Source organism: Candoia aspera, chromosome 8, assembly GCF_035149785.1.
Source record: "Candoia aspera isolate rCanAsp1 chromosome 8, rCanAsp1.hap2, whole genome shotgun sequence".
NCBI lineage: Eukaryota > Metazoa > Chordata > Lepidosauria > Squamata > Boidae > Candoia > Candoia aspera.
The window spans coordinates 590,386-617,921 of NC_086160.1; the positions used below are offsets into that span (position 1 = coordinate 590,386).

A 27,536-nucleotide genomic window follows, 5' to 3' on the forward strand; every position below is an offset into this window, starting at 1 on the left:
TTTATCAAATATATTATACAATTTTATTTAGAAAATGATTTCTCCCTTACAAGAATGTATTTGTGGAGATCTATTTTTTTAATCTCGAAGTACTATACCCCCATTTAAAATGATCAAAATATTCCAAGCAATTGTAACCACTTGAACATTCTTGGTTTTCTTCTGTGCAACATATCTGAATATTTAAAACTTTTTTCTTTTTGTGGCTTTCCAATCTCCTTCCTGCTGAGCAAGACTTTGGAAGAGTTGTTTCACTTTTCTTTTTCTTTCAGAATCCCTGAAAAAGCAAAAACAAATTGCATTTGTATTCAAAAATACCAGTGAAACATTTAAGTTTAGGAGAACTTTAGGGTTTTTTTCCCCCTGTAGAATTATTAATGGCTAGAGATGCTGAGGGAGACTGAAGACATTGTCCAGTCCGTGCATAATCAGAGTTGGATTCAATGCCAGAATCCAAATTAAAGCCCATGCAGCTGAGGGGGGCCCATCAGCCCCCCCCGCCCCCAATCCTGGGACTATCGATCTGCAGGTGCCGTTTCCAGCCTGGATGTCTCGTGATTGTAAGGGATCTCATAAGCCACCCAGTCACACTCACAATGAGGGAAAAGCAACCGGGCATGGTGATAAAAATAATACGCAAATGATGATTTTCTTCTCTTATCCTTCCATGGTTCGTAATCAAGCCCTACAAATGATTTCATTCATGCTGGGCTAATGACGGTTGGAAATTTTACCAATCGTTGCTTATCGCTCTCTTTCTCTAGAACAATTGCTCGGGGGCTGCTGTGAGATGCCAGCAACCCTAACTCAAAACACCCAGATCTGCGAGACTGCAAAACCTCATTCTGTAAGCAGAGACCGTTTCCCGACCATCAGTGTTTTTCTCTGCTTTTCTTCAGAAGCCACAAACATCCACAGGCAGCCGATGGAGGTACCTTTCCGTGATTTCCGCAAGCCGCATCTTCGCAAGGAACTGACTGTCTCTGCGGATCTCACGCACGGCTCCCTTGAGCTCACGCCGGTGCTTGTGAACGAGGCGCCTTCCTTCCTGCTCTTCCTTGCTGCTGCTTTGTTTTCTCCCAAATTCTAGCCTGAAATTAGAAAGTTACTGTCAAAATATCAGAGCTTCCAATTTCACTCTCAGTGAGGAGATTGTGGCACTTCCACCGCATGATATTTCAATAAAGTGAAAGTCTGATTCAGTTCCATAGTTTAGGGAAAATGCGTAATAGAAAAATATTAAATAGAACCTTCCCAGAGGATATAAGCTTTAATTACTTTTCATCTCTCTAGGCTGCACCATTAAGTAAATTACAGTGGAAGTGAGTATTTCAGCCTCTGAAATTTATTTTTAAAAATTAGGCAAACATCAAGAAGTCTACAAATAAAAAATGGGGTTATACATATCCTTACAACAAGAATAAAAACCACAATAAATTCTCGTTTCAGTTCCCCACACATCCACTTTTAACTCTAGGTGACTCTCCTCTGAGGTTTCTGAAGGCGGTTCTTGATCTGGAGCCTCCCCGGCTCTTCCGGAGATGCCCAGGCCGGTCCGAGGCCCGATGGCCCTTCACCAGCCAGGCAGGAGGACACGACAACCCTGCGGCCTGGCCTGGCTTCTACCGCCACGGAGTGCCGGCAGGAGCTAAGAGCCTCAGCCTGGGCTTGGAGGGGAGAGGCCAAATGCCCCCCAGGACCTCAGGGAAAGGAAGCGTGTGGGAGGGGAAACTCTGCTTCCCCTGATCAGCAAACAGCGGAGGCTCGAACCACCACTGGAGAACCGGCGACAGCACCGCGGGCAATTCCATGGGTCCCTCAGGGAAAGGGACGCCTGGCTTAAAAGGCTCGGCCCATCCAGATGTCAGAAAAATATGCAGTTGAGGTTCCTGGAGGGCGCTGAGTTGGGCGATGATCCGTTCCTAGGACTGTGCGGGGCCGGGCGATGCACCACTGTTAGCAAAGGGAAAGATACAGGGCAAAAGTGCTCCCGGGGTTTACAGACGTTTCTCCAAATTCTGTAGCACGTGATGGAGCAACCCATTCCCCTGGGTTCTGGCCCTTCGCTGCGGCCCTCTTGTTCAGGCAGACCAGGACGGAAGCCGTCGGCTTTGCGTGCCAAAGGTAACTTTAGGAGTCGTGAGACAAGCCGCAGGCAAAACGGCTGTCACAGTAGGAGCTTGGAGCTGCCGCGGTGGCGTGCCAGAGGCAGAGGGGTGCGTTTGCTTACTGGAGCCTCAAGAACTGCCCAGCCATTAAAATAAAGGGTGTGAGAGAATTAGCGCATGGCTATCGTGTTCTGCACAGGGCTCCAATAACTGATGTCCGGCTTACAGAGCTGTTGATCTCAGTTCGGAGGAAGGCGCAGCACGTCCACGTTGCGCCCAAGAAAAGAACACAGACCTGTCTCTGGACTTCCCAGGCCTGGACTCCTTTCCTTACTATCTCAGAACAGCCTGTCTGACCACCCCTCCCCCGCCCCACTTGGAATTTACCCAACGGTTAAATTTGCGCAGACGCGATCCGTTTTATCTTCTGTTGGTGCTTACTACAGCAATCTTCTCAGGGTCTGTCCAGCTTGGTTGCAAAGCCACCAACACACAGCGCACTGAAGGGTCCCAGAGCCTGATGCTGCTTTGGGGCCGCGAGAGCGCAACTGGCCCGCGGCCCTCCAGCTGCCTTCTGTGCCAAGGAGGGTGAGGACCCGGTCCCACGCCTGGGCCAGGCCCTCAGCTGCCCCGCCCCACCGGCTCCCTCGCCAAGCAACCCGTCCTCAGGAATTTGGCGCGTCTGATGTTTATTCAACGCTGGTCTTGTAACCGTCAGGATACGAACAGAAGCGTATTCCCTAAGGGCATTCTCTAACTTCTTATTTTGCCACGCAACCTGTTTCTTGTCAATGAAACTCATCATTTGTTTTCTAATGACAGAAGTGAAGAATTTTGATGAATATTTTTCCAATTCGTGGTCTTAATGGGTCAGATAAATTGTCAGTGGCAGAATGAGACCCTGGATACAGTCAGATACACTTTTCTCCTTCACGTTACCTGGATTTCAACAGCAAAGGACATAAAGAACTGTCAGTCGGACTGTTTTTGTTTTAAATTTAGTTTGCGACCCACGACATCTGCGCCCACTTTATGCAGGACCTGCAGTTGGGTTTCATTTTGAGATACTCACACTTTCACTATTTTTGGAGTATACAGCTTCAAAGGAACAGGTTTCCTCTCTTCACAGACCAGTGGGCTGTACTGCCTGTGGACGTCCAGCCTCTCCAGAACGCTGCCATGTAACGCCTAAATGTCCCAAGAGATTCAAAATAGAAAGCAAGAATGGTAAGCTTTTCATGCCAAATGCCATTGGGGGGGGGGCCTGAAGGGGATTTTGAGGGGTTATGTTGGGTTTTTTTTAGAGTAACTGTACAGTCTCCACGTGATTCTTATCTCAACATGTGCAATGGTCTGTGGGACGTCCTTGGGAGTCAGGAGGGAAGCCGCAGATGGGGCAACCAGCGTGCAAAAGCTGTCTCAGCCCCCAGAAGGGGGGAGGGCGTGGGAAGCGATTCAGAGGGGACCTCCCTAGTCCTCCAGAGCGTAAAAGGAAAGGGAAACATTTTCAGCCTTGCCCGATTCTGCTACTGGAACCGCACAATAAAGGTGGAGCTGGTGCTCCTGGTGGGGCTTCTCCTCTGGACTCCCTCGCAGGTTCCTGCTCTGTCAGGTTTTGGCACTTCCTTTACTGTCCCAAAGCCCTCACTGGAGCCACGGGGGCTGTGAGGACGGGAGGGGCCGCAAGGGTCATCTAGTCCGACTCTTGGCAATGTGCAGAAAGACCAGAAAGCCACGAACGAGAGGTGGCTGTCCAGCCTCTTCCCAAAGACCTCCAGAGGCAGAGAGCCCATGACGTCCGGAGCTGGCATGCTCCGCTGCTGCACACGTTCCACCATTGGAGAGTTTTTCCTTACATTTACACAAAACGCTGCTGGTTGAATCCTGTGCCTGTGGAAACTTGTTTCTGCTCCTACCTTCTCCACCCGCGGGCAACAGTCCCTGACCATCTTTCTCGCGGCCCACAGAGGTCCCAAGCGATGGGCGCAATATTAGATGACCCATTCTCTTAGCCGCTCTTCCTTTACTCGGAATGTGCATTTGAACTTCTCTTGGCTTTTTTTAAGGGCACCGTGTCCTTCTGATGCACACGCTGGTGAAAATGAACCCGCCCCTTCTGTATTTTCTGAATTTTTGCATATCTTTGACACTGAATATATCAGCCCCCCACTAGCACGTAAAGGGAGGCTGAGCTAGCGAGTGAGGCTGCTTTCCCCGATTTCACAGACCATGAACGATGCGCTGGGTGAAAGAGCAGGCGCCCTCCCAGGCTCGGCCACTGTCCGCACCACCCTGTGCCGCCGTTCCTGCCACTGTGGCTAGTCTCTCACGTGGGACTTGGCCCATTCCTTCACGGTGCATGCTCTGACTCGGTCACGTTCAGGGGCTTCCAAAGTGTGAACTGGAACCGTGAATGGTCGCCCCTGTCAGAACAACATGCCCTCTTTCTAGTGGCGGTTTCTCTCAAGGCCGTGATTATGATTTAATATGATGTGCACATGACAGCCAGTCTGGGAATGTGGTTAGAGGCACCAGACTAGAAACCAGGAGGCCCTGAGTTCTAGTCCTGCCTTAGGCACAAAGCCAGTGGGGTGACCTGGGCTGGTCTCTCCCTCTCAGCCCAGGAAGCAGGAGGCCAGGGCAAACCCCTTCCGAAATCTTGCCAAGGAAACTGTGCAGAATGGTCCAGGCAGTCACAGGAATCTAGGCTTACTGGGGGGAGGAGGAAGAGGAAGGCCCTTACCTGAAGCTGTACAGGATACTGGACTGAATGAGCTGTGAATGAGGAAAGGAGCATCCGGAGGGGGCCCATGATTTCACGGAAGGACGGGAGCGCCCCATAAAGAACTGCACATCTTTTAACAAGATCCAGACACAGAGCTATGCATGACAATCTACAAAAGATGTGCACACTGCATTAGCTGTTGACTGACCGCAGCCCCACACTGCAGGGAGGACAAGAGGCGGTGGCCCTTGGCCTGCCCGGTGCTGGCTCCCCAATTCTGTGAAGGAGGAGGAGGCTTGAAACTGAGGGGCCTTTTGTTCTGGCAGCACCTGATCTCATGCTGCGACCAGGGGATGCTGGGGGTCGCAGTGAGGGCATCTTTCTCTAGCCAGTCTTGGCCCTTCTTTTCACAGTCGGGAGGAGCCTGCCTGCAGCAGCCCCGCTCTTCCCCCCGCAACGGCAAGGCCCGCCGAGGGATGGCCCGCCAGCCCTCCCCACCGTCACGGCAAGCTAGGGTGGGCCTGGCTGCCCGCCTCTCCCTTTCTAGCCGACATTCCAGAGGACCAACCCTGTTGGTGCACTGGAGCATCCCTGTGAAGCAAATCCCAAACTATTACTGCTATGCGCGTTGTGGTGTGACGATAAGCTATTTCAGATTTAACAAGTCCACCTCTGGATGTAGAGTTGGACTCTTCAGTTTACTTACATCTTACAAATGCTTTGCACATCGACCATTTCATAATGTCAAATACCAGTAATGTCTACTGTATTCCTACAAAAACTATGCTGGGTAAAGGTATGAAAACCTTATTCATCATAAAACTGAAGTATTTTCTAACATTTCTCACAACACAAACTGATTTACTTTAAACATCTGCAACTACAACCTGATAACAACTCTCACTAGTAGGGTCTGACTGGTGTTTTTAATGGTAGAATGTTTTTTAATTGCTGGTTTTTAGGACGTGTTTTTATTGTGCGCCACCCAGAGTCACATTCTGTGAGATGGGCAGCTGTATAAAGGTGACAAGCAAACGAACAGGCACAACGTACCTCAGATCATTCATTTCTGTCTTGCTTTTCCCTTTCAACCTACTTAAGATATGGAGTGGCATACTCTGCTTTTGCCACGTTTCGGTCCCTGCTGTTTCACGGGCCACGAGCAAGTTTGAGTGTTTTCCTAGTGACACAAAAGGAGGCAACAAAGTATAACCTGAGAGAAAAACACACACAAATAATTAGTTTTCCCCTAAGAATACCCATTGACTTTACACATATGTACACACAGACTCACTGTTTTTAAAAATCTATATAAACGTGTCAAACATTTTCCAGGACCTAGAAGTCTGCAAACTGCTACGCTTGATCAAAGACAGATACACGGGGAAAGAGAGGAACAAGGGGCTCGCAGGTACAGCTGGCAAACAGGAGATAAAACACCTTTGTGTTAAGTGTGCTAAACGTTTGGCCAATTCTTACAACCACGATGATCGTTTAGCTATATTTACAATGTGTATGTTATTTGATAGATTACATGCTGTTAAAATTATTTTCTTGTTAGTTTACATCACGCTGGTTTTGACCGATACCCCATACAGGTACAGTATGTATAATTTATCTGAGACTCTAAAAATAATTAAAAAGTCAGTAAACAGTACATAAACCACTTTAAGGTGTCTGTCCAAAAAACCCTCAAATTGCATGTATTATAAACCCTCCAAACGTTACAGTAGTTTACAAGGCCCTGAAAACGGCCACCCGACTTCTTCTGCGCGAGAAGAACCTTGACCGCATCATCCGGTGTCTTGACAGGCACCTTTCAGGGGCCCGGGGGGAGCAGCGGGGGAGGCGCTTCGCTGCAGACGACTCCAGAGTCGCTACCTTGGACTTCCTTGCCAGGTACGGCCAGATGAAGGACTCCCAGGAGAAAATTGACCAGTTCTGGGACGAATCTTTGAGACACGGATGTATACTCCAGGAACAGACAGCAAACAAACAATCCTTTCGCAACGTCTTGCTCAGTTCTTACTGTGCACTAAAAAAACAGCCAGAACAGAAAACTCAGGTGACGTCCACACTTCATGAGCCTGACACTGCGGCCTGCGTGTCCTAAACGCAGACGCGACAAAATGCTTTGCCAAGGTCTTGCTATGCGCAATATGTGGAATTGCCCCAACTGCCCAGGGTCCACCTTCTAGAACTAGCGAGATATTGTTTAGCTATCTCCTTTGTACTCCAGTCCTGATTTCAAAGTCATGTCCTTTGTCCAAAAGCAAGTATAAATCCATCACTGGAGAAGACTTTGCATAGGTTACAAGTTTAACCTCAGGACTCAAACAAGGACAAAGGATCATCAGAGCATTTCAACTTGAGGATACCGTTGCAGACCCCAAAGTGACCATCTTGGAAAATGAGACTTTAATGGCAATACTGATTGCCAAATTTAAGTGTATCAAAAATCTCAGCGAACACAATGGATTTTTAACACGTCAGAATTGTTAACTGATCAGGTACTTATCTGTTACGTGCAAGAAGATACCAACATGTCTCCCTCTCCCTTCCCTCTCCTGTCTCACCCCAACTTAAACTCTACATCAGTCCATCCACTCTCTGCATCCGACGAAGGGAGATGTGGCTCTCAAAAGCTTCTGCCTTTTAATACAATTGACCAGTCAGAAAAAGTGCTCTCAGACTCCTGATCTTTGGCTACTAACATAGTTCTCCTCCTATAACATTTGAAAAGGAACTTGAACTGCAGTTGATGGCAAGCTGCATATTAATTAGCAGTGTGACATGGTTGCAAAAAGCCTTACGCTTCTTTTGATGCATAGTTTCCAAACTGAATTCAGAGCATGGCAACAAGGATGTTCAAGGCAGGTAAAACTAAGCCCTTAAGAGGATAAATTGAGGGAACCGGACAGGGATGCACAAAACATTCTATGCAGGGTCTGTTCCAAGCACAGGGCAGCTGGTTTAAGATACAGTAAACATGCACTTCGGATGTTCTGGCCCATATATGGAATGAAATTGGTCTGTTTGGTGCAGACGTGACTAAGACACCTTTGCTTGGGGCAGATGTGTCTCAGGGTAGGGATAAGAGCAATGGGAAGCAAAGGATGGGGAGATTCCTTGGCAGAGTCTCTCAGTCCCACAAAAGGTACAGGGAGTCCTCGGGTCACAACATCAATTGGGACCGGAATTTCCATTGCTAAGCGATGGAAAGCACAATGTCATGAGACCACGCTGCTTAGCAACATCAATCCTGGCAGCCCTGATTGCCATTGTAACCCCAGGACTGTGCAGGTCATTAAGCGAGGACCTCACACGACCACGACATGGGAAGAGGCAGGAGTTCCAGGCAGGCAGGCGGGTGAGAGCTACAGGCGTGTGGGCGGGTGCCACAGGTGGAAGATTGGGCCCTGGGGGCAGGTGCTAGGGAGCACAGGTGGGCAGCTGAGTGCCGCTGCCCTGTCAGGAAGGGAAGGGCCAGGGCTGCGGGTTCTCCACACCGCAAGCCACTGCCAGCCGGGGCGACCCTCCCACTGAAGCAGCAAGGCAGGGACGTTTCTGTGGCACCTGCCTTGCACTTGGCCAAGATTCCTGGCGGTCACTCAGCTGAGGGCTTCCCGCGAGGCGACAGAGGAAGTGGCAATGGTGAGGGCGCCCTGCACAGCGTGGCTGACAGCGCCCCCGCACCAAAGGGCTTGAGGCCGGCCTGCATCGGTGAACCCAGCAGAGGGGAGGCAGGCGAAGGAGATGACAAAGGCGAGCTGGGGGTGGCAGTCGCCAATGTGGGCTAGCTGCCAAGTGCCCATATTTTGATCACGTGGCTGTGGAGGTGCTGCGATGACCAGAACTTCAAGGGCCGGTCGTAAGTCCATTTTTTCAGACTTCAGCAGCAGCAGCAGCTGAGGGGAACTAAGTAAAGAAGGGGGGAGATGCAGGGTTGTATGGGAGGTTGCCTGCAGGCTAGATCAGCCACCCAGCCACCAGAGGAGGCAACTGTGGAATCGCAGAGAATAAAGCCCCTGTTGCTGGAGGAGGGAAGACGGGGAGACCTACTTGGCTGGTTTGCACATCTTAGAATTTCTTGAAACATTGCATCAAAGGACACAAACTCAAGCACTTGCTCTTGTTCTTCACCACTGATGTATAACTTGCACCCGCCCCCTCCATTTTCCTCGTAAAACACAGCTACCTTGGGTTTTGATACAGTAATTCTCAGATCCATACTCCTCCTTGTATTATGCAATCTAGTAACATTTGTTGCAAATCGTTCAGGTTCTCAGCCATCATCAGGGCATCCTTTGCACACACACATACACCCCAACGTTTATGTCCCCGATGTCACTACAAGCATCCCTTATACTTTTATCCCTAAATACGTTAAATGATAATGGGGACATCATGTATCTTTGTCTTATGTTCTGCTCCGTGCTGAACTATCTTTTGATTTACCCTTATTCATGCTTCACTTACATCATCTATCGCTCTTGCTTCAGTCAGCAACCAACTATTCACCTGATATTGACATAAAACACTCCATAGTTCAAGCCTATTAACTTTATCCACTTTTTTCCCTAGACCAACAAATGTACAATTAACACGCTCATACATTTCTCAGTGAGGTACTGAAAAACAAAAATCTGGTCTGAACTTCCCAAGTTCGCTCTATGGGACCTCGGAAGCATGTCTTTTCTGTTGCAGCACTTGCCCCCTGGAACGCTGCAGCCCGGGAGATCCGATCGGCCCCGCCCCTGCTGGCTTTGTGCAGAGTGCTAAAGAGTGGGGCCCGAGGGTCTGTGGGTCGGACGGCCCACTGAGAGGCCCCTGTCAACGGTTTTGTTGGGTTTGCCCTCGGTGACCATGGCTGGTTTTTATCCTTTGCTAAGGTTTTTTAAATTGCTTTGATGTGTTGTTAGCTGCCCAGAGTTTCATTTGTGAGATCAGCAGCCACAAAAATTGATTGATTGATTGATTGACTGACTGACTGACTGAATAAACAGCCAATAAATAAAGTCGAAGATGCAAGGATTATGTGAGCTATCTAAAATATATCATCTGGCTACGGCCTAAATCAAATGAAATTGTTGTTAGTATTGTTGTGAAACAAATTTAATAATGATTACTATTTCATTTTCATCTTTACCATTTTTATCCAGATTATGTAATTTTTGTTTGTTTGTCAGGAAAAATGGTGAAAATGTACCTTTGTAAGTAGTTGGCTCATATAAACCAGTGACGGTGTTACTACCGGATGCCAGAAATCGGAAGTTGGAAAAAGAACAGTAATAATTTTCAAATACAGCAGCTGAAAAATACAAAGGTTGACAATCAATATTAATGAAATTCCTTCCATGTTTTAAATGAAGTTACAATTTACTCCTGCGGCAGCTATTGCCATGGCATTTTGGAAGAAAGCACGCAAATCAATTCCACCGCACCATGCTTGTTCCCCACGGCTGCCTTTCCGTCCATCATCGGAATCGCAGACAAGGGAGCCCCGTCGCACCCCTGGTCTCGGCACAAGCATCATCGCCTCCCAGAGGAAACCGCTCAGGATAAACTACCAACTGGGCTCACGCACACCCGCTCTGGCAGGCACTCCAGCAGGGTAACAACACTGAAGAACAAAAACTGGATGTAAACAGTCAAATGCACGAATTAAAGCAGATACTAGGAATCCTCTAGCACTGAAGTCTGGCAAAAGAGGTGTGCTTTTACCAATTTCTTTAAGTGGTAATCAGCAGGCCTCTGGGGTCAGGTCCAAAGAATCTGGGAGCCACACCGAAGGAAGCCTCTCCTGCCAGGCTGAACAACTGGACAGGTTCATAACAGGAGAAGTGGTCCTTTAGCCCACAAGCCCTCAAGTCTTCAAGGCCCACAGAGCCACCTCGGCCAGGGCAGCAGCTGCAATAGCTGGCGGCCTTTCTGCCCACAGGGAGAGAGGTCAGATCAATGAGGCCTGCAAACAACTACCCACGTTGCTCACTGACTGCTCTGGGACTCTCCCTCGGTGGGGAAAATGTTGCCCAGCATTGAAAAGTAAGGCTAACCAGTTCTATGCAGAGGCAACGGAGGCTGAAGCAACACCCTTCACTGTTTTTTCCATGCTGCAGCAGTAGGAGTTCAAATGGGGCATTGGACGGGTCTCATTTGCTACTCAATCTAACTCATCTGCTTCTGTTCCAGCAGAAGCCCGTCTGCTTTATCGTTCTTGGCCGCCTAGTAAACCAACAGGCTGAGTGGCTCCATAAAAGGAAAGGGGCGCTCAGGATCCAGTGTCTTCCTGGGCTGTTTTCATCACTCCTGCTCCACTGATATGCCAGAGTACCTCTAACAGGGACAAGTCCCCTGGATGGCAAAGTACAGAGGGAGGTCCACCACCCACCTGGATGTGGACACAATGATGGTAAGGACCTGCAACGAAGCAAGGGCTGCAAACAGAGACCCTCTGTGGTGGGGTGGCCGGTAGTCAGCCCCCAGCAGAAGGAACTGCCAATGCACGGGAGATGGAAAGGCAGAGCTTCAGTGCTCTGAACCTGGTAGAATGCATGGAGGTCCCATGCTTGCAAGGAGTGCATCCAGAGGTGAGCAAATCAAACCATGGTGGACACAGCCACCACATGCTTCATCAGCTGAAGAAAGCAATGGTCATTAAACTCAGCTATGGTAATCACATGCTCCCTAATCATCTCTTCATCTCCCCTGGCTGCCATCCCCTTGTGCATATAGTTCTCCTTCAATTCCTCTGAGCAAACTTCCCCTCTGGGGAGAAGACTGAAGCAAAGTAGGAGCTGAGAAGCTCTGCTGGTCCCCATCACTCATTACTAGTCTACATATTTCTCCAAGCAGCAGGACTGCCCTGCCTTTTACTTCCTCTTACATGCTGAGGTAGCCTTTCTTTCAGCAAGTATTAGCTACTTGCTAGGATGCCGCTCAGTGATTAACATCATTTTCTATGTCTTATACATCTCTCTTAGCCCTTAGCTCAGCTGAAAGATCCCTATGCATCCGAAGCTGCCCATTTTTTTCCTCACTAGAAGAGTGTGACTGAATTCACCATCTTACTTTGGGGAGGTTTCCAACCTTCCTGCACTCCCTTTGACCGGAGGATTTCTGTGGATGGATCCTCCCCAGTAGTTCTCTTACTTGTTGCAACTGGTTCTCTGAAACCTAGTGGGCCTGAATGACCGTGCTCCAATTTCTCTTTCTGTAGGATCTTGAACTCAACTTCCTCCCGAGGTTCCCACTGTTTTTTCCTATTCAGTCAGACAGCCATTCCCTATTAGGAAAGCCAATATAGGAAAGTTGATCCCCTTGCAACTTCTTTAACCTTCAACAAAATGCAGCAGTCAGCAAGATTGCTGAGGAAGTTTTAGGGCCTTGCAGCTTAGCTGTGTGGGTTACTGTTATTTATTTAAATTTATTGGCCACCCAACTCCAGGGGACTCTGGGTGGTTTTCCACTGAACACTAGTTGAAGTCTCCCATTACATGTATGTCTTTCCCCTCTGGACATTCAGTTATCTGGTCCGGGAGGGCATTATCTAGATCTTCTGCCTGCTGCAGTGATCTATAACCTCCCCCACCATTGTTGTTCCTTGTATTTTTAGCCAATGATTTTGACTGGACTCTTGTGCTCAGATTTCAGATCCTACAGAAAGAGAAATTGGAGCACAGTCATTCAGGCCCACTAGGTTTCAGAGAACCAGTTGCAACAAGTAAGAGAAGTACTGGGAAGGATCCATCCACAGAAGTCCTCCCGTCAAAGGGAGTGCAGGAAGGTTGGGAACTTCCCCAAAGTAAGATGGCAATAGATGGGCACCCTCCAGTCATGGGCACTGCCACTCCTCCACTGGTAAATCTGAGGAATGTACTGAAAGCCTGCCAGCCATCACAGTCACTGGAAGGCGCGCCATGTTTGTGGAGAGCCGTCAAGGTGACGTCCAAGACTGGGGAGGGAGAGATTGTGCTGAGATTCTCCTCAGACGTGGATGTTGGGCACAGTAGCCCTGGATCCGAGAAGCGCAAAGCTGGTGTCCACGAAGCTTTGGGGAAGGTGAGAAGACGACATGCCAGAGTGGGATGCAGCAGAGGGTGGGATGGGGCTTTCAGTCAACTCCCTGAAGGGGTTCATTCCAGGAGGAGATGAAGATCCTCTTCCAGCCTTGCTGGGTCAAGCAGGGTGGAGGGTTTCTGCCAGAAGCCCAAGCAACAGTGGCAGAAATGCGCACATGCCTAGACAGAGTTATGATGAAATTGGTTTCCTACTCAAGGCCTGAGATGGATCAAAGCTTTCAGCAGGAACCCCTGGAATGCCCCACCACAGGGAGCAGAGCTTCCCTCCACCAGCCTCCTGCTTGCAGTTGCCCTTTCTTGGCGGGATTGACATGTCTGCCTGCTCTAGTCCTCACTGGAGGGTATCAGCTTCTCTCCTTTTCATGTCCCACCACCTGATACACTAAATAGCAAAAATACAATATATACCGTGTCTAACTCTGGAAATGCGAGAAGACCATTCTCTTCTAGAATTTCTTCCATGCTATGTGTAGCATCTTGAAGGAGAAGCTTCATATGATTACTTGCAGCTTTAGGAAACATTTGGCAAAGCTCAAACAAGATTCTGTTAATCAGAAGAAGATAAAAGTTGGTGTCAAACAGAATTATTTTTAACAGCAGCGTCTTTCATTATGAGCGAGTATGTGTAACTCAAGCTGACACATACCTGCACATATTCATCTGACCCAATAAACTGATATTCCTGAAGCACAAAATCTATCAGCTCTTAAACCATCAGGGAGAATAACCAAGATGCTAACAACAAGCTAGAGTTCTTGATAAATTCACACATTAGAAATTGCTTCTAAGTAAAACGGATGACTGTAAGAATCCCAGTTAGTGTTACAAGCATTGTAAGACTAGGATTAGTCTGAAAATGTCCCAGATAAACCTAACCAGGATTCTCAGAAATACTGGAGGGAAATTATTTCTGTTTCAGTTCAGAGGAGCCCTGCCCTGCCAATATTCTCCTCCTTCCATCAATACAGGTAGTCCTCACTTAACAACCCTAACTGGGACTGGCATTTCCATTGCTAAGTGAAGCGGTCGTTATGCAAAACATCACATGACTGCACTGGTTAGAAACAGCTGTCCGGTAGTATCAGTTGGGGTCGTTAGGCGAGGACTGCATGCTTCTCCTGCCCTGCGACACTTGCCGGCAGTTCAGCTCCCCCCACCCGCCTGCCTCCCCACCACCTCTGCCCTTTGGCCGCCCTGCACTTTGCCGCCGCTGCCCACCCTGGCCGCCCCTCCAGAAGGCCTTGTAATGGGCCAGCAGCAGGAGCAAGACGGCGGCAAACGTCAGCGGGGGTCGGGGGTGGCGGGGGAGGCAGAGTGCAGGGCGGCCAAAGGGCAGAGGTGGGGGGGTGAGGAAGCGCAGGCCAGCGTGGCAGGGCAGCGGAGCCTCGTCTGCCGAAGGGGGCTCGCCAGGCCCAGCTGGGGAAGAGGCAGCAGGATGGAGCCGGCAATTCGCGCAGGGCAGGAGAAGTGCGAGGGCCTCACCTAACAATCACAACCGGGGCTACCGGCACTGCCATCGTGGTCACACGACACTTTGCCTAACATCTGCTTCACTTACTGATGGAAATTCTGGTCCCAATTATGGTTGTTAAGCGAGGACTACCTGTACACACAAATGCTTGTATCGTCTGCAAAATAAAGCACAGCACAAGACATATGAATTCCTGCCACACATGAACTGTAACTTCAAACCACCCCACTCTCACAAATTTCTATCTATCTACAGTGAAGATTAAAAAAAGAAGTTGTAACTTTTCAGGCATGCAGTGCTAAGCAATTATCTCTATCTAGCCACACGCTCTGGTGTGGCTCTTCTCTCGGCGTTCCCCTTCCCAAACACCCCACTGACTCTGGACCAAGACCAGCGACACAACCGACTGAGGCTGTTGTACAGGCTGGGCTGGAAGAAGTCTGAAACAAGCAGCACGATCACAACCTCAAGCAGCCCAACCGCAGCACTTGGAAGATGCTGATTCAAAGGACCAAGTTCTGTCTTTGCCACAAAACTCCTGCATGTTTTGTGTTTAGCTTGGCATAATCCACCACCTGTTTGGAGGCTGAAATCCCTAGGCATAAGGGGCCATACTTACATGACAAGCTTGTCAATGGTTTTCAGATCTGGTGGCTCCTTACGAGCCAACTCTCCAACATACTCCAAAAGAAATCCAAGTAGTTTCTGTGAAATGTGATTTTTAAGATTATTAACAAATGAAGTCCTGAATCACTGTATTTGTTTCAACAGAAAATGCTTATAGTGCTCTTTGATTAATACATATGACAGCCAAAAACATACTTCTAACTTTGCTTTGTTCCCCATGGCAAGACTGGGATGATTGCTCTTCCGAATTCTCTCTATGATATGCATTTGTTCTTCTGTTGTTCTTCCCAACATTAAAGACTGAAGCTGCTCATACGATTCAGGAGCTATTAAAACAATGAAAAGTACTGGGGAAATTTACAAGTATTTCAGAAAGCAGTTTAAAAGCCATCCACGTAAAACAGGGAGTAAGCATTAACTTAAATACCGTGAGAAGCGAACGGAAAAGCAGCTCCCTTTCTATCAGTCCTCGCGAGACAAAACATGTACCTCGTATATTTAGATGAATGAAAATTAACTACGCCATAATAAAAAGAGAGTTGCTATGGCAGAAAACTCTAGCTGAGCAGAGATGCGCAGGATAGCATACGAGACGGCATAAAATCTTGTTTACTAAAATAACTCATTGCACCATGGCATTTCAGAGACGGTGCTCTTCTAAAAAGCACAATTCCCCGCTTGGGACCCAGCCCTTGACTGGGGTCTGACCAGCACAGGGCAAAGTGGAGCTGCTACTTTAAAAACTCTGCACCTGCAGAGGCTGCCTAAAATGGAGTTGGGGGCTTGCTGGGGCTGTTTTTTTATTATTTTTCTGAGCTGTTATTTTTAGAGTTCCTAATACTGATTTTATGTTTTAAATTTACTGTGGTCTGCAAAACAAAACCCCACCGGCGTCCGCAGGGCAGGGCAGATTATACAAGAATGATCTGCACCAGGGTTGTCAGAAGTGGTCATTTTCTCCAACCTCATAGTAAAAGTTACTGTCTAAAGTATGCAAAAGGAAACCTGAATAAACCTGAAGCTTTTCTGAACATGCTTTGGACTTGTGAACTGTGGCAGAGTGCTGGAAAGTGTTTGGCCCGAGAGATCAGAGAAAACACACACCAGGCATTTCTATAAAAATAAATGTATTTATAGAAAGCACAAAAAATGTATTTTCAAGCTTGTGCATTCACACGTGCTCAGAGAGGACTGGCAGAGGAAGGCAGATAGAAAGGAAAACAGAAACTAACAACAAGCCCAGGCAAGCTGCCTTCCAGGCAAATCAGGCGCTTTACCTTATATGGTCATGTCTTTTCACCCCCAAAACTGAGGATACTTAAGTTTGACCTTCTGACTCTGCCAGGGTGATTTGTTATCATAGTAACTTAATGGCTTGCTCCTTGCAAAAAACAAGGAAATGCCAACATGAACCACCCGGGCAGCCATTAAGCATGGGAGTGGATCTTTCACAATCCGAGGTGGGGATTGTGGGGCAGCCAGTGGCCTAGCTGAAGTGGTGCGGGTTGAAGGAAGAATGGATTCAATTAAATAGCCACCTATCCCAGAAGGCAACAGCCCACAGTCAGCGATGACACAAGAGTTATCTCCCTCTTAAGCAAGCCTACATTTTAAGTGGTTGCTGTGACCCACTTCGAAGCACAATGGAAAGGCTCCCCTCAGGGAATGTGAAGATACTATACGCTGCTCATCAAAACGAGCCATTTCATCTGAGATACTTCTAAGGAAGTAGACAGAGGCTTCCGTGGGATATGTTCAACCACACATGGGCTGGGTCACTGCATCTCCTGCTTTATTTGAGCTGCCAGGGAGGGGAGGAGCTGGGTTCAAGCAGCCTTGAATGCCTGCTCAGGGTGGAGGTGCCTCTGCCCCAAAGAAGGAAGCGAAGCATCTCCTCCAGATGCCAATCCTCAGTCCAGCCATTCTGGGCATCTTCCTCCCTTCCCTTGGCAGATACAGAGGATCCTGAGTAAAGCAGATCCTCTATATCTCTCCCAGGCCTAGAAAACACTTTGATCACACTTGTGGATGACCTCAGATGAGCCTGGAGGCCATTTAGATTTCTTAGCGGAGTTCAACACCATGAACTGTATTCTTCTGGATGGCCTGTGAGGGTTGGGGCCCCTGGTCTGCAGTGACTGCTTAATATGTTTTGAAGAGTTTTAGTTGGTTTATGTGCTACGGTGATGCCATGTGGTTGTAAAACTCTTCAAAACATCTTAAGTAACCCAAAAGACCCAGTAGCCCAAGAAGAAAAACCAGGAGTTATTTACAACATACAGTGCAAAGACCGCAACAGCCACTATGTAGGACAGACAGGCAGAAGACCAGCAGAACACATCCATGAACACCACATGATGAGAACTCCTTAATCTCACAGCACATGGACAGACTCAACCATAGTTTCAACTGGGAAACTGTGAGCATCCTAAACCAAGCCAAATCCAAAACCACCAGAGAATTCCTGGAAGCCTGGCACTCAGACCAAGCAGCCATCAACAGACACATAGAGGTAAACAACATTTACATATCATTCAAAAGAGACAATAGAAAAGCCAAAAGACCAGTACGTTCCCCTGCCAGCGATTAACACTCAGATATGCAAAAATCAACACTAGGATTAACACCAGATGAACCATCAAACAGCACAATGCACCCTAATCAAGGAACTATTAACTCAGGCAATCAACCAAGCAGCAAACAACAGCCCAATCAAAGAACTCCCAAGGAGAGAACAACACCTCCACCAACACAAGCAGGGCAAGCCACGGTATATAAGCAGAGAGCAAGGCCCACTCCCTGTTCGTACTGAAGATGTTGCCTAGTCTGGCAATGAAGCATCTGCAAGAAAACAACCAGGCTCAGAGAGTGCCAAGGACTCCACAGCAAATAGGTTCTCACAAAGTCTTCTCTAACCAGATTTAAAAGAAAAGGGGTAAGAATGTAGAAATGTCAAAGAACAGAAACGTTCACTTTTAGAACCCAATTTATCTCTGGGCTGCTACAGTGGAGCTTTATGCATTCTCTTGCTAACCATCCGATGGACAGGAGAGCTAACAGAACCAGTTCCATAATAAAGAAGGGCTGGGTAGATGTTCAGCGCTTGCCTTTTCCAACTGCCTCCTCTTTCCCAGGTTCTGATAAGATCGTAATCATCAATATGCTGACCATACCCAATTGTGATCTCTACCCTGAAGCATGAAAGAGTTACACTGTGGACAGCCAGAGGTGAGAAACTATGCAGTGACAGTTACAAAAATACGTTTTAAGCCTGGGAAACAAAGGAAACATTAGAAAGAAACTCAAAGTGGCTCTACCTTTACTCCCTGGATGAAACACCACAGCCAGGAGATCCTTTGCCATGGTTGCAGCCTATTTTGGAACAGGTGGCTCTGCCAATAGGGATTCATGCCCTAATCGGCTCATGTCTGGACTAAATGTGGGACTGCCCTTGAAAACAATTCTGAAAGCAAAATGCAGGTGCCACCCGGTAAGTAAGATGAGCTACAGCAGCATAATACTGTGGCAATGGGTCCCCAGATTAACAAAGATTCAGGAAACGGCTACGTAAGCAGCCATTTCCCCATAATCAGTGAGAAGACCCACCTCCCTGCTGGATGACAGGAAGGCTGCTGGAAGGAAAACCCAAAGGTCTCCATGCTAATGATCACAGGAAGCATTGGCTGTAAATGGGAGAGCGCTCAGCTGCTGGAATTCTTGTAACCACAACATCTCAGTAAATCTGGCTTAAGAGAACTTGGTAAGAATCGGGCTTGGGAAGACCACGGGAGACTCCCTAGACTCCCTTTAGGAAGATGCCAGTGGGTCTGACCAGCCCTTCCGCTGCTGGTTTGCTTCTGGGTCATGTTCAGGGTGGTCATTCTCTGTAAAGCCTGCATGGCCTCCGTCGTTCCCTGCGAGGCCGCCTTGGCTGAAGATGCCCCTTCGTGCACTGAGGGAGCCCCTCCCTTCGCGCTTTCAGAGACTGGTTAAGACCTTGTTCTTCTCCTGAGCTTGTAGGGAGCAGGGTTAGTGTTTGGGGCTGCTGTTCCTCTGCCAGCTTTAGTGTTGTGATTTCACAATTTGCTGTGCATTATTTTTACTGTTGTAGATTGGATTTTTGCCACTGTAGGCTTCCCAGAGCCTCCTGATCGGGGTAGGACACAGGAATGATCCTTTTCTTACCAGCAAACAAATATGGCAACTCCAGCTGGGCAGCCTCCTTGACAGCATTTCGCTTCTCAATTTGCTTTTTCCCCTTTGAAAGCACCTTCCCCATGATCGTCTCTTCATCAGTGTCACCTTCGGAGGGATCATTAGTGGCATCAGTTTCCGTATCAGACTCTTCTTCGCTTTCTTTGTTCTCGCTATTGTCCTCCTTCCCATCTTCATCATCCTTGTCCTTCTGTGAAATGAGAGAGATTAATTAGACGGCCTGTGCATTAAAATGGATCAATTACTTCCCAAATGGACAACTCTGCTGATGAACTCCTCAGAAGGGAATTTGGCTCCCCAGGGAAAGAGACCCTCCCCCACAAATATTCAGTAAGTAATCAACAGTCTAATGAGCATATACAGGAAAACCAGCAGGTAAATAACATTTCTGTTTTCCTTACTTGCTGTTCTCCAGCAAATCATATGCTGCAGTATAATAGGTAGGCATGATTTCAAAATTCAAAACCATCTTGTTAAATGTGTAACAGAATGAAATTTAGCAAAGGAAAATGCAAAGTTCTTCACTGAGACAAGATGGGGATGGAACACCAGAAAGGATGCCGCAGAATTAAGTTGCCCTTGTGCTGGAGTGCAGGGCACAGGGCAATTGGTGTGAGGTCCCAGAATGCCGACTCCGAATGAATGTCAGAAGTGACTCCCAAACTTGGAAAGGCAGCAAGATGGATTGACCGCAGGGGGATCCCAGGCACACCGACCTGTCTATGGGCAGCTGGACGCTACCTGTGACAGAGCTGTCATTTGGAGTCCTGCACTGAGACACCCCTTCGGGTGGCCTACTCTGCCCAGCTGAGCACAATACATGGAGGGCAGCTTCTCTCAACAGAGCCCTTGTGTGTTAGAACGACAACTGTCTGGATTCCCTCTGGCTGGGAATCCTGGGATATGGCAGCCTAAAACCTTGGGGTGGCAACTTGGCATGGGGCTGAATTCCGGGAAGCCAGATCCAACGTATCTGGAAAGCGGGAGGGAGGAAAAGGCTGCGAGGCAGCAACAAGGACGCAGAATTCATGAGAACCCCGGGAAGGCCCCCAGCCTTCAGACGAAGCCGGGCCTCTGCCGTTCACCCCGATCCTCTGTGGATGGGCTGTGCCCAAACATTTTGGGCCAGGCATGCTAAAAGGATGAAGAACATACGTCGTAAGACAGCAAGGGTGGATCATCCATGGCAAGGAGAAACCCATCCGCCAAATCGTCGGCTGACACGTGCTTTGGTTTCTTTCCGCTGTCCGCTGGTTCCTCCCCGTTCATTCGGCGTAAGCGGTCAGCCTGCAAGGGAAACAGACCCCGGCGATCTGGTCAGCCCTGCGTGGCAGGACAGCAGTGGCCCGCCAGGCAGAGCTGTGAGGAAGGCTTCCAAGGCACTGGCCATCCACAAGAGTGCCTGAAACATTGAATGATGCTATAAATGCTCTCTCAGCTACTTCTTGATTCTCAGTTAACACGGCTCTCTACACCGTGAGGAACTTCCTCTGGCGTAACTCAATTAAGACAAAATGTTCCTGAGAGTTTTTCTTTGCCCTGCTTTTTAGCCATTTCAAAGCCCGGCCTGGGTTTCACTTCGGTTAGTTATGACTCGGGTTCAACACAAGTAAATGAGATTTATTCCAGTCACCAGATCTAAAAGGAAGGTGGATGATCCAGGAAGGGTGGCTGAAATTGGGGGGGGGGGGATGAAAAGGAGGAGCGATGCCTGGCAACCAGGGCCAGGTGGGGGCATATCAGACTGAGCACGTCCAGAGAACACCAACGGACTATCCCCAGGGCACCTCCTCACTCAGTCCAGGAAAAGGCCGAGGGGTGAGCGGCTCCAGAGCCGCACCTCTGGTGTGACCCCGCAGGCAGAACCGAACTGCAATCTCTCTAAGGTTCTGCCACCCACAGGCACCAGGCCGGGGAGCTTCTGATGAGTTCTACTACTTGGACTATTGCCGATTCTTTTGCTTCCTCACAGAAGCCAGTTGTTATTCATAGAACTGATTCCCTGGTTCAAGTTTCTAGGCCACTCAACTCCAGGACTACTCTGGGCAACTTCATAATGTAGGAAGAGGTAAAAACAGCATTTTATTTATTTAATTTTATTCAACTTTGGCACTGTCTGACTCCAGTCTGAGTCTAGGTGGCTCATAATATTAAAAAAAAATACAAACACAATTAAAATAAATAAAAATAAATAAAAATGGCAAATCCAGAGCACTAACATAAAACATATGAACACGTGGCAAACACATCTAACCAGGGGTTCCTTCCATCCTACCCCAAGGCCTGGGAGAATAGCCAGGTGCTTAGGGCCTTCCGGAGTGCCATGGGGTGGGGGACGTCCAGCTCTCATACAAAGAGAGCAGCAATCCCTCAGGGGAAATGAGTCCCAACCCCCCTTCCCCGTCCCCTGACTTAAAGGGGCCAACCAGACTAACTCAAGGCCTGGGGGAAGAGCCAGGCTTTCGAGACTCACCTAAAGGCAGGTAAGGTGGCCCTCTTAGCCGCAAGAAACACAGGACTGCCAAAGGCAGCTGTGGTTGGAGTGTGAGCTGTTCTCTGCCTGCCCAGTCTAGCCCACTGACAAACACCGACTAGTTATTACCCTGGTTTTTCCCAACAATGAACAGAACAAACCTGCAGTCATATTACAGATACTATACAAACCGAAAGGATTTCAAGATTAAGTAAAACACAGGTATATGTTACACCTCTAATTGCAGGAGTTTCTCTTGGTCTTCCTTTGCCAACTCTTCTTCAGTTTTCATCCTATCCGAGGGCTGCATCTTCATTTCAAATCCAAGCTCTCTAACCAGCACATCGTATTCATCTCGCTGCAAAATCAATAGGCAAAAAATAAGGACGACGGTGCCTGTGCTCTACAGACTCCCATATTAAGTTTACATAAGCAGGAATCAGACCTTCAGCTATGAAGCCTTCCTCAATATTTCACTGGGAGTAACAGGACATAGCAAGTTGATCCCAACAACCAATTGCGCCGACATCTGGGGACAGTGGGGGGGGGGGCAAATGATAAGACGTAAAAACCGCAGGTTGGGATGCAGACAGCTAGGACACCTGGATCATAATTTTGCTTAATCCGTTTGCTGCAGACACCTATGATCACTTCTGCTTCTTCTGCAGAACAAGACATTGAAATTACATACATACCCTAACATGTACTCCAAACATCTGTTTTGCAAAAACTGTATCTTTGATGGCCAGAAATGTCGGCTTAAAAAAAAAATTCCATTATATAATTTTATACTACACCAAAGGAAGTTCAGCATGCCCAGGAAAGACACAGCAACCTACTGTTTATATATGTGGAATGGTGAATGATGATCCAAGAAGCAGACCCTGTACCCGCAGAAAAACACTAGGATGAGGATGACATCAAGCTGTATGCTAAGAGTGAACGATCCACCTGACATGGATCTACAGTGAGGACATTGGGATGTTATTCGGATTGGAGAAGTGTGGCTGGATGGTAGTAAAGAGAGGAAAGGTACTCAAGACTGATGGGGTGGAGCTACCAGACATACAGACCAGCTACACGTGCCTGGGTATCCCACAGTCACATGGGAACCACGACGAGGAGGCAAGGAAGACAGCAACATCCAAGTACCACCAAAGGAAAGACAGGTCCTGAAGAACTAGCTCAGTGGGAAGAACAAGATCTATGCCATCAACATGTATGCCCTGCCAGTCATCAGACACCCTGCCAGTACAGTGAGCTAGCCAAAGGAGGGCATGGAGGCCGCTGATAGGAAGACCCAGAAGCACCTCCCAATGCACGGAGGTTTCCACCCCAAGTCTAACACCCAGAGACTGTACACCAGCTGGAAAGGGGGCAGGCAGGCCTGGTGAGTTTGACAGCCACTGTCCTGGATGAGGCCCAGAGCATCCAGGAGTACATCAGTAAGATGGCACCTAAAGATGAGCTGTTGAGCGAATCCCTGAGGCAGCAGCAGATATGGAAGGAAGATCAAGCAGAGCAAGTGCCATGGCAAGACAAGACCCTGCATGGGATGTACCATTGATAGAAGCTGAGGTGGCTGACACTGGGAAATCCTACCAGTGGCTGGAACGGGCTGGACCAAAAGACAGCACTGAGGCACTGATCATAGCAGCACAAGAACAGGCACCAAGCACCAGATCCACAGAAGCAGCGGTCTACCACACCAGACAGGACCCAAGGTGCAGACTGTGCAGAGAGGCCTCAGAGACAGTCCAACACATAGCGGCAGGGTGTAAGATGCAGGCGGGAACAGCATACGCTGAACGGCACAACCAAGTAGCTGGCACCGTGTACAGGAACATCTGCATTGTGTATGGGCTAGTCTCTCCCAAGTCCAGATGGGAGATTCCACAGAAGGTCGTGGAGAATAATAGGGCTAAGATCCTGTGGGACTTCCAGATCCAGATGGACAGGCAGGTACTGGCCAATCATTGTGGTAGTAGACAAGGACCAGAAGACAGCAGTGGTGACAGATGTAGTGGTGCCAAGTGACAGCAACATCAGGAAGAAGGAGTAGGAGAAGCTGGAGAAGTACTAGGGCCTGAAGGAGGAATTACAGAGGATGTGGAAACTGTTGGGACTGTTACTCCTAAGCTGGGAGAGTGACTCCAACTGAACCCAGGAACAACATCAGAGCTCTCTGTCCAGAAGAGTGCAGTGCTAGGAACAGCTAAGATACTGTGCAGAACCTCAAACTCCCAGGCCTCTGGCAGAGGACCTGAGGTTGAGAAAGACACAGATCATCCATAGCGATGAGAAGGGAATTCTCCCTCACCACCTTCCTTCCAAAGGAGCAAAGAGTTATGTATTTTCAATAAAAAAACAATGAAATAAACAGCCAAATACCATCTTGTGACAAGAATAAAAAGACAGGTTAGTTTTGGTTTCGTTATCTGGTTGTTGGCTCTGGAGCCCAGCAACGTCTAAGAAAACACAGCCCTCCATCCTGCCAAGATGACCTGCAAATGCAACCCCTGGAGTGAAATGGAACGGTCATAACCCAGACAGTGAAATGGCTCTGGATCAGGACATGCTTCTGCCCACTTTATTCTAGGTGAATGGGAGTTGAGTTGTCGGGAAGAACGTTAAAATAAGCTGAATGTAATGGGAACGAGTTCTTTAAAAAGTGTGTATGGTAAAACAGGAAAAGATAGAATCAGGAATGAATTGGTGATGAATGTAGAATGAGTACGAAAGCCAGTGACCAACATAAAACAAGCACATGGTGGTTTGGTCACAGAGTCTTGACTAGCCACTGCGCAAAAAAGTATTCCCTCTATCAAGGCAACAAGCAGAAACATCTCCTGATTAATAGGTATTTCACAAATAATTAGGAAACACAGAGTGAATCACAGCAAGATGATGTCATTATCTAGATCAAAAATGACCCACAGTCACTTTGATATACAAGCAACAATTAAAAATAAAACACAAGATAGTTTTTTAAAATCAAACAACTTCTAAGAGTCTTTCCACAGGCCAGTTGAGGGCAATCTCCCTGTCACTGGGAAGATGGAGAAAGGACTCAGTTTTTCCAGAACATTTAGTAAAAAGCACACATTACTAGCAAATAGCTTCCTTCCTAAAATACAATTCAGGATAGGGGATACAGATAAATAAAGCTCACCTTGGGTTTTTCTTGAACTTGATTTTGTGTTTCTGACTTGGAGGTCCTCTGCAACAAGAAGGCTTGGATCTCTTTCCAATCACTGTTAAGCTTTTCTGTAAGCTCTAGAGTATTTTCCCGCTGAGCCTGCCGCTCTCTCTTTAAAAAGAAAAAAAAGGGGGGGATCATATTATCGCTATCCTGTACAATAGGTGCTTAATGTGAATGCTCTTTTTTATTCAAACAAAACAAGAAATAAAAATAGAGAATTAAAAAGGAAACCAAACCAATTACAAACATGTATGCAAATACATTACACCTATCATGTAATCTTTCACCACAAAACCTGCTGGCTTCTTGTCTGGATTTCCTGGAAATCAACATACCGTAAGAAGGGTAAGACTTAGTGATAGCCGGCAGCTAATGATGGAACTTACATCAATTCCTTATGTTCCATCGAAGTACATGCCTTAGAAAATACAGAGAGCAAACAGCAGGATTCAATCTCTTCTGATAGATTAAGAGAAAGTGAATTTCTAAGACCTGAGCTGAACAATGTATTTTGTGAAATTAAAAAAAGGACTTCAATTTGGTTTATATATACTTGTGCATTGCTTACACCTGACTACTATAACACTCAGTTGAAAAACACCATGTTAAAGCACCACGATACCTGACTCATAGATACTAAAGTCCTTATTTGACAGTGATGGAGATGCATGCTAAAGCAGCTACTGAGCCTAACAATTTCATGTGGGGAAATGCTGCATGGAAAATTACAAACAACTAAACACTGCCTGCTTTAGAGAAGAAGAATGTACTGATTTCAATTTCAAAGAATTTCAAGTAGTTTACCTTTTCCCATTTGGATTTTGCTATCAACTCTTCAACAAGTTCTTTCCGTGATTTGGGATTTTTATCCTCTTCATTCTGCTGTTCTCTGGGTTTTTTCTTACAAAGGAGTCCTCCAAAATGAGACGCTGTTAATTCCTCTGGAAATGCAAGATTTGAATTGGTCAGGATATAAATGAATCATGAGAACTCAGCATATTAACATCCCAAAGGCATTTTAGTGTTGCTTTAGCATCCTAGGAAAAAACATTGTCAATAATTTGCCCAAGAGCAAAATAGAAGGAGAGCATGACTACCCTTTCTCCTCACAGGCTTCCAGAACTAGAGGAGATCAGATTCAAATGGCACTGATTACTGAAACTTTCAAAAGTATCAATTTATAAAATGAATATAATTCTATCATGTTACATTTTAATTATTCTTATGTAACTATTGGCACTTCAAAATTTCATTTACAACATATGAGAGATGCTAGAGATCTTATTAAACCACAACTGCATGGCATAAAAATATGATCCATTTTTCCTACCTGATAATACTCCTTTTTCTTCAGTATCACTGTCACTATCAACAATATCATTAAGTTTTTCAATGTCTGCTAGAGAATGACCATAGTGAGTTAAATCTTCATCTTCATTGAGATTATACACATTCTTCTTTTCAAACGTTTTCTGCAACAAAACAACCAAACGTATAAATATGTATGTGTGGAATCTTGGTTAGATTGGTAAGGATTCCTATATAGTTTCTGAGAAATCTGTTTGCATGGTGTCTGAGAACTTCGAATTTCCTTGGAACTGGAGTCACTGGTGACAAGACTGGGGGCACTGCATGCTGATATTGAGAGATTCCTTATACCCCCAAAACGTTACAAAATGTTCATTAACACAGAGATTTTAAAATTATAGCTGTATAATGCAGGCTGCTTACTCCATATAAACCACAGTTCAGGCCCATAGTGTGAAAACATGCAGTCAAATACTTAGGCAAAATGTTTCACGGCCTCTCTTAAAAGCTGCAGCTTTATTTGAGGCCGTGACTTTGATTCGGGGGTTCCGGGTGATCTTTCCTCCCAGACAGGCAGCAGCGTCCCTCTTCCTTCCTTCCTGCCGGCTTCTGGCCTGATCTTCTCCAGCTCAACTCTTTCCACGAAGAACGAAGCGCGGCGTGCAGACGGGGGCTTTCCGTACCCCAACGGAATTAACGGCTGAGGAGGCCCGCCTAGACCCCCCAAAAACTAGGGGCGGTCCGAGGAGGAACGAAGAGGCAGGACCGGGAAGCGCCCCGGCTCGGCGCTGGGCGGAGAGCCTCCCGGCCTCCCGCGGGCCTCTGCTTCGGCCCTCCTGCCGCCTCTTACCTGCCGCTCCAAAGCGAACCTCCGCGCGGCCTTCTCCTCCGCGCTCATCCCGCCATCGTACTCGCCGAAGCGCCGGTCCCTGAAGACGCTGCGCTTCTCCCTGTCCTGGTACTCCCTCCGCAGGGTCCGCTGGCGCTGCGGGGGGGCGAGAACAAGTCAGGCCGGGCCGCGCCGCGCCCGACCCCGCCGCCCGGCCGCCCGGCCGCCCGCTCGCCGCTCACCTTCGCGTGGGCCCGGGAGCGCGCCACGCCCGGCAGACCCACCGCGTGCCGAGCCCTGCGCCCCAGCACGGGGAACTTCTCCCGGTTGACCTTCACCTCGAAGGGTCTCTTCGGGGCCGCCGCCGCCGCCGCCCGCCGCCCCATGTTGCCAGTCCCCCGGCCGCGGGAGGCGCCCCGTGATGACGTCGTGGGGCGGGGCGGCCGCAGCTCTGCCGAGCGGAGAGACGGGGGCGGCTCCCCCAGAGGCAGCCCCGC

General features: G+C 48.0%; 1 protein-coding gene across 1 annotated transcript; it reads right to left on the bottom strand.

Annotated features, from left to right (window-relative positions):
* Positions 1–27,449, bottom strand: NOP14 (NOP14 nucleolar protein). Its single transcript, XM_063310837.1, has 18 exons — positions 27,282–27,449; positions 27,061–27,195; positions 26,233–26,374; positions 25,707–25,843; positions 24,873–25,010; positions 21,936–22,058; positions 20,383–20,514; positions 19,198–19,417; positions 15,208–15,338; positions 15,005–15,090; positions 13,323–13,458; positions 10,043–10,144; positions 6,715–6,868; positions 5,887–6,046; positions 4,852–5,002; positions 3,181–3,296; positions 936–1,091; positions 1–277 (listed from the first exon to the last, which is right to left on the bottom strand). Exons 1-18 carry the CDS (start codon positions 27,423–27,425, stop codon positions 184–186), a joined length of 2,457 nt encoding a protein of 818 aa, XP_063166907.1. The 5' UTR covers positions 27,426–27,449; the 3' UTR covers positions 1–183.
* Positions 27,450–27,536: the final 87 nt, after the last annotated feature.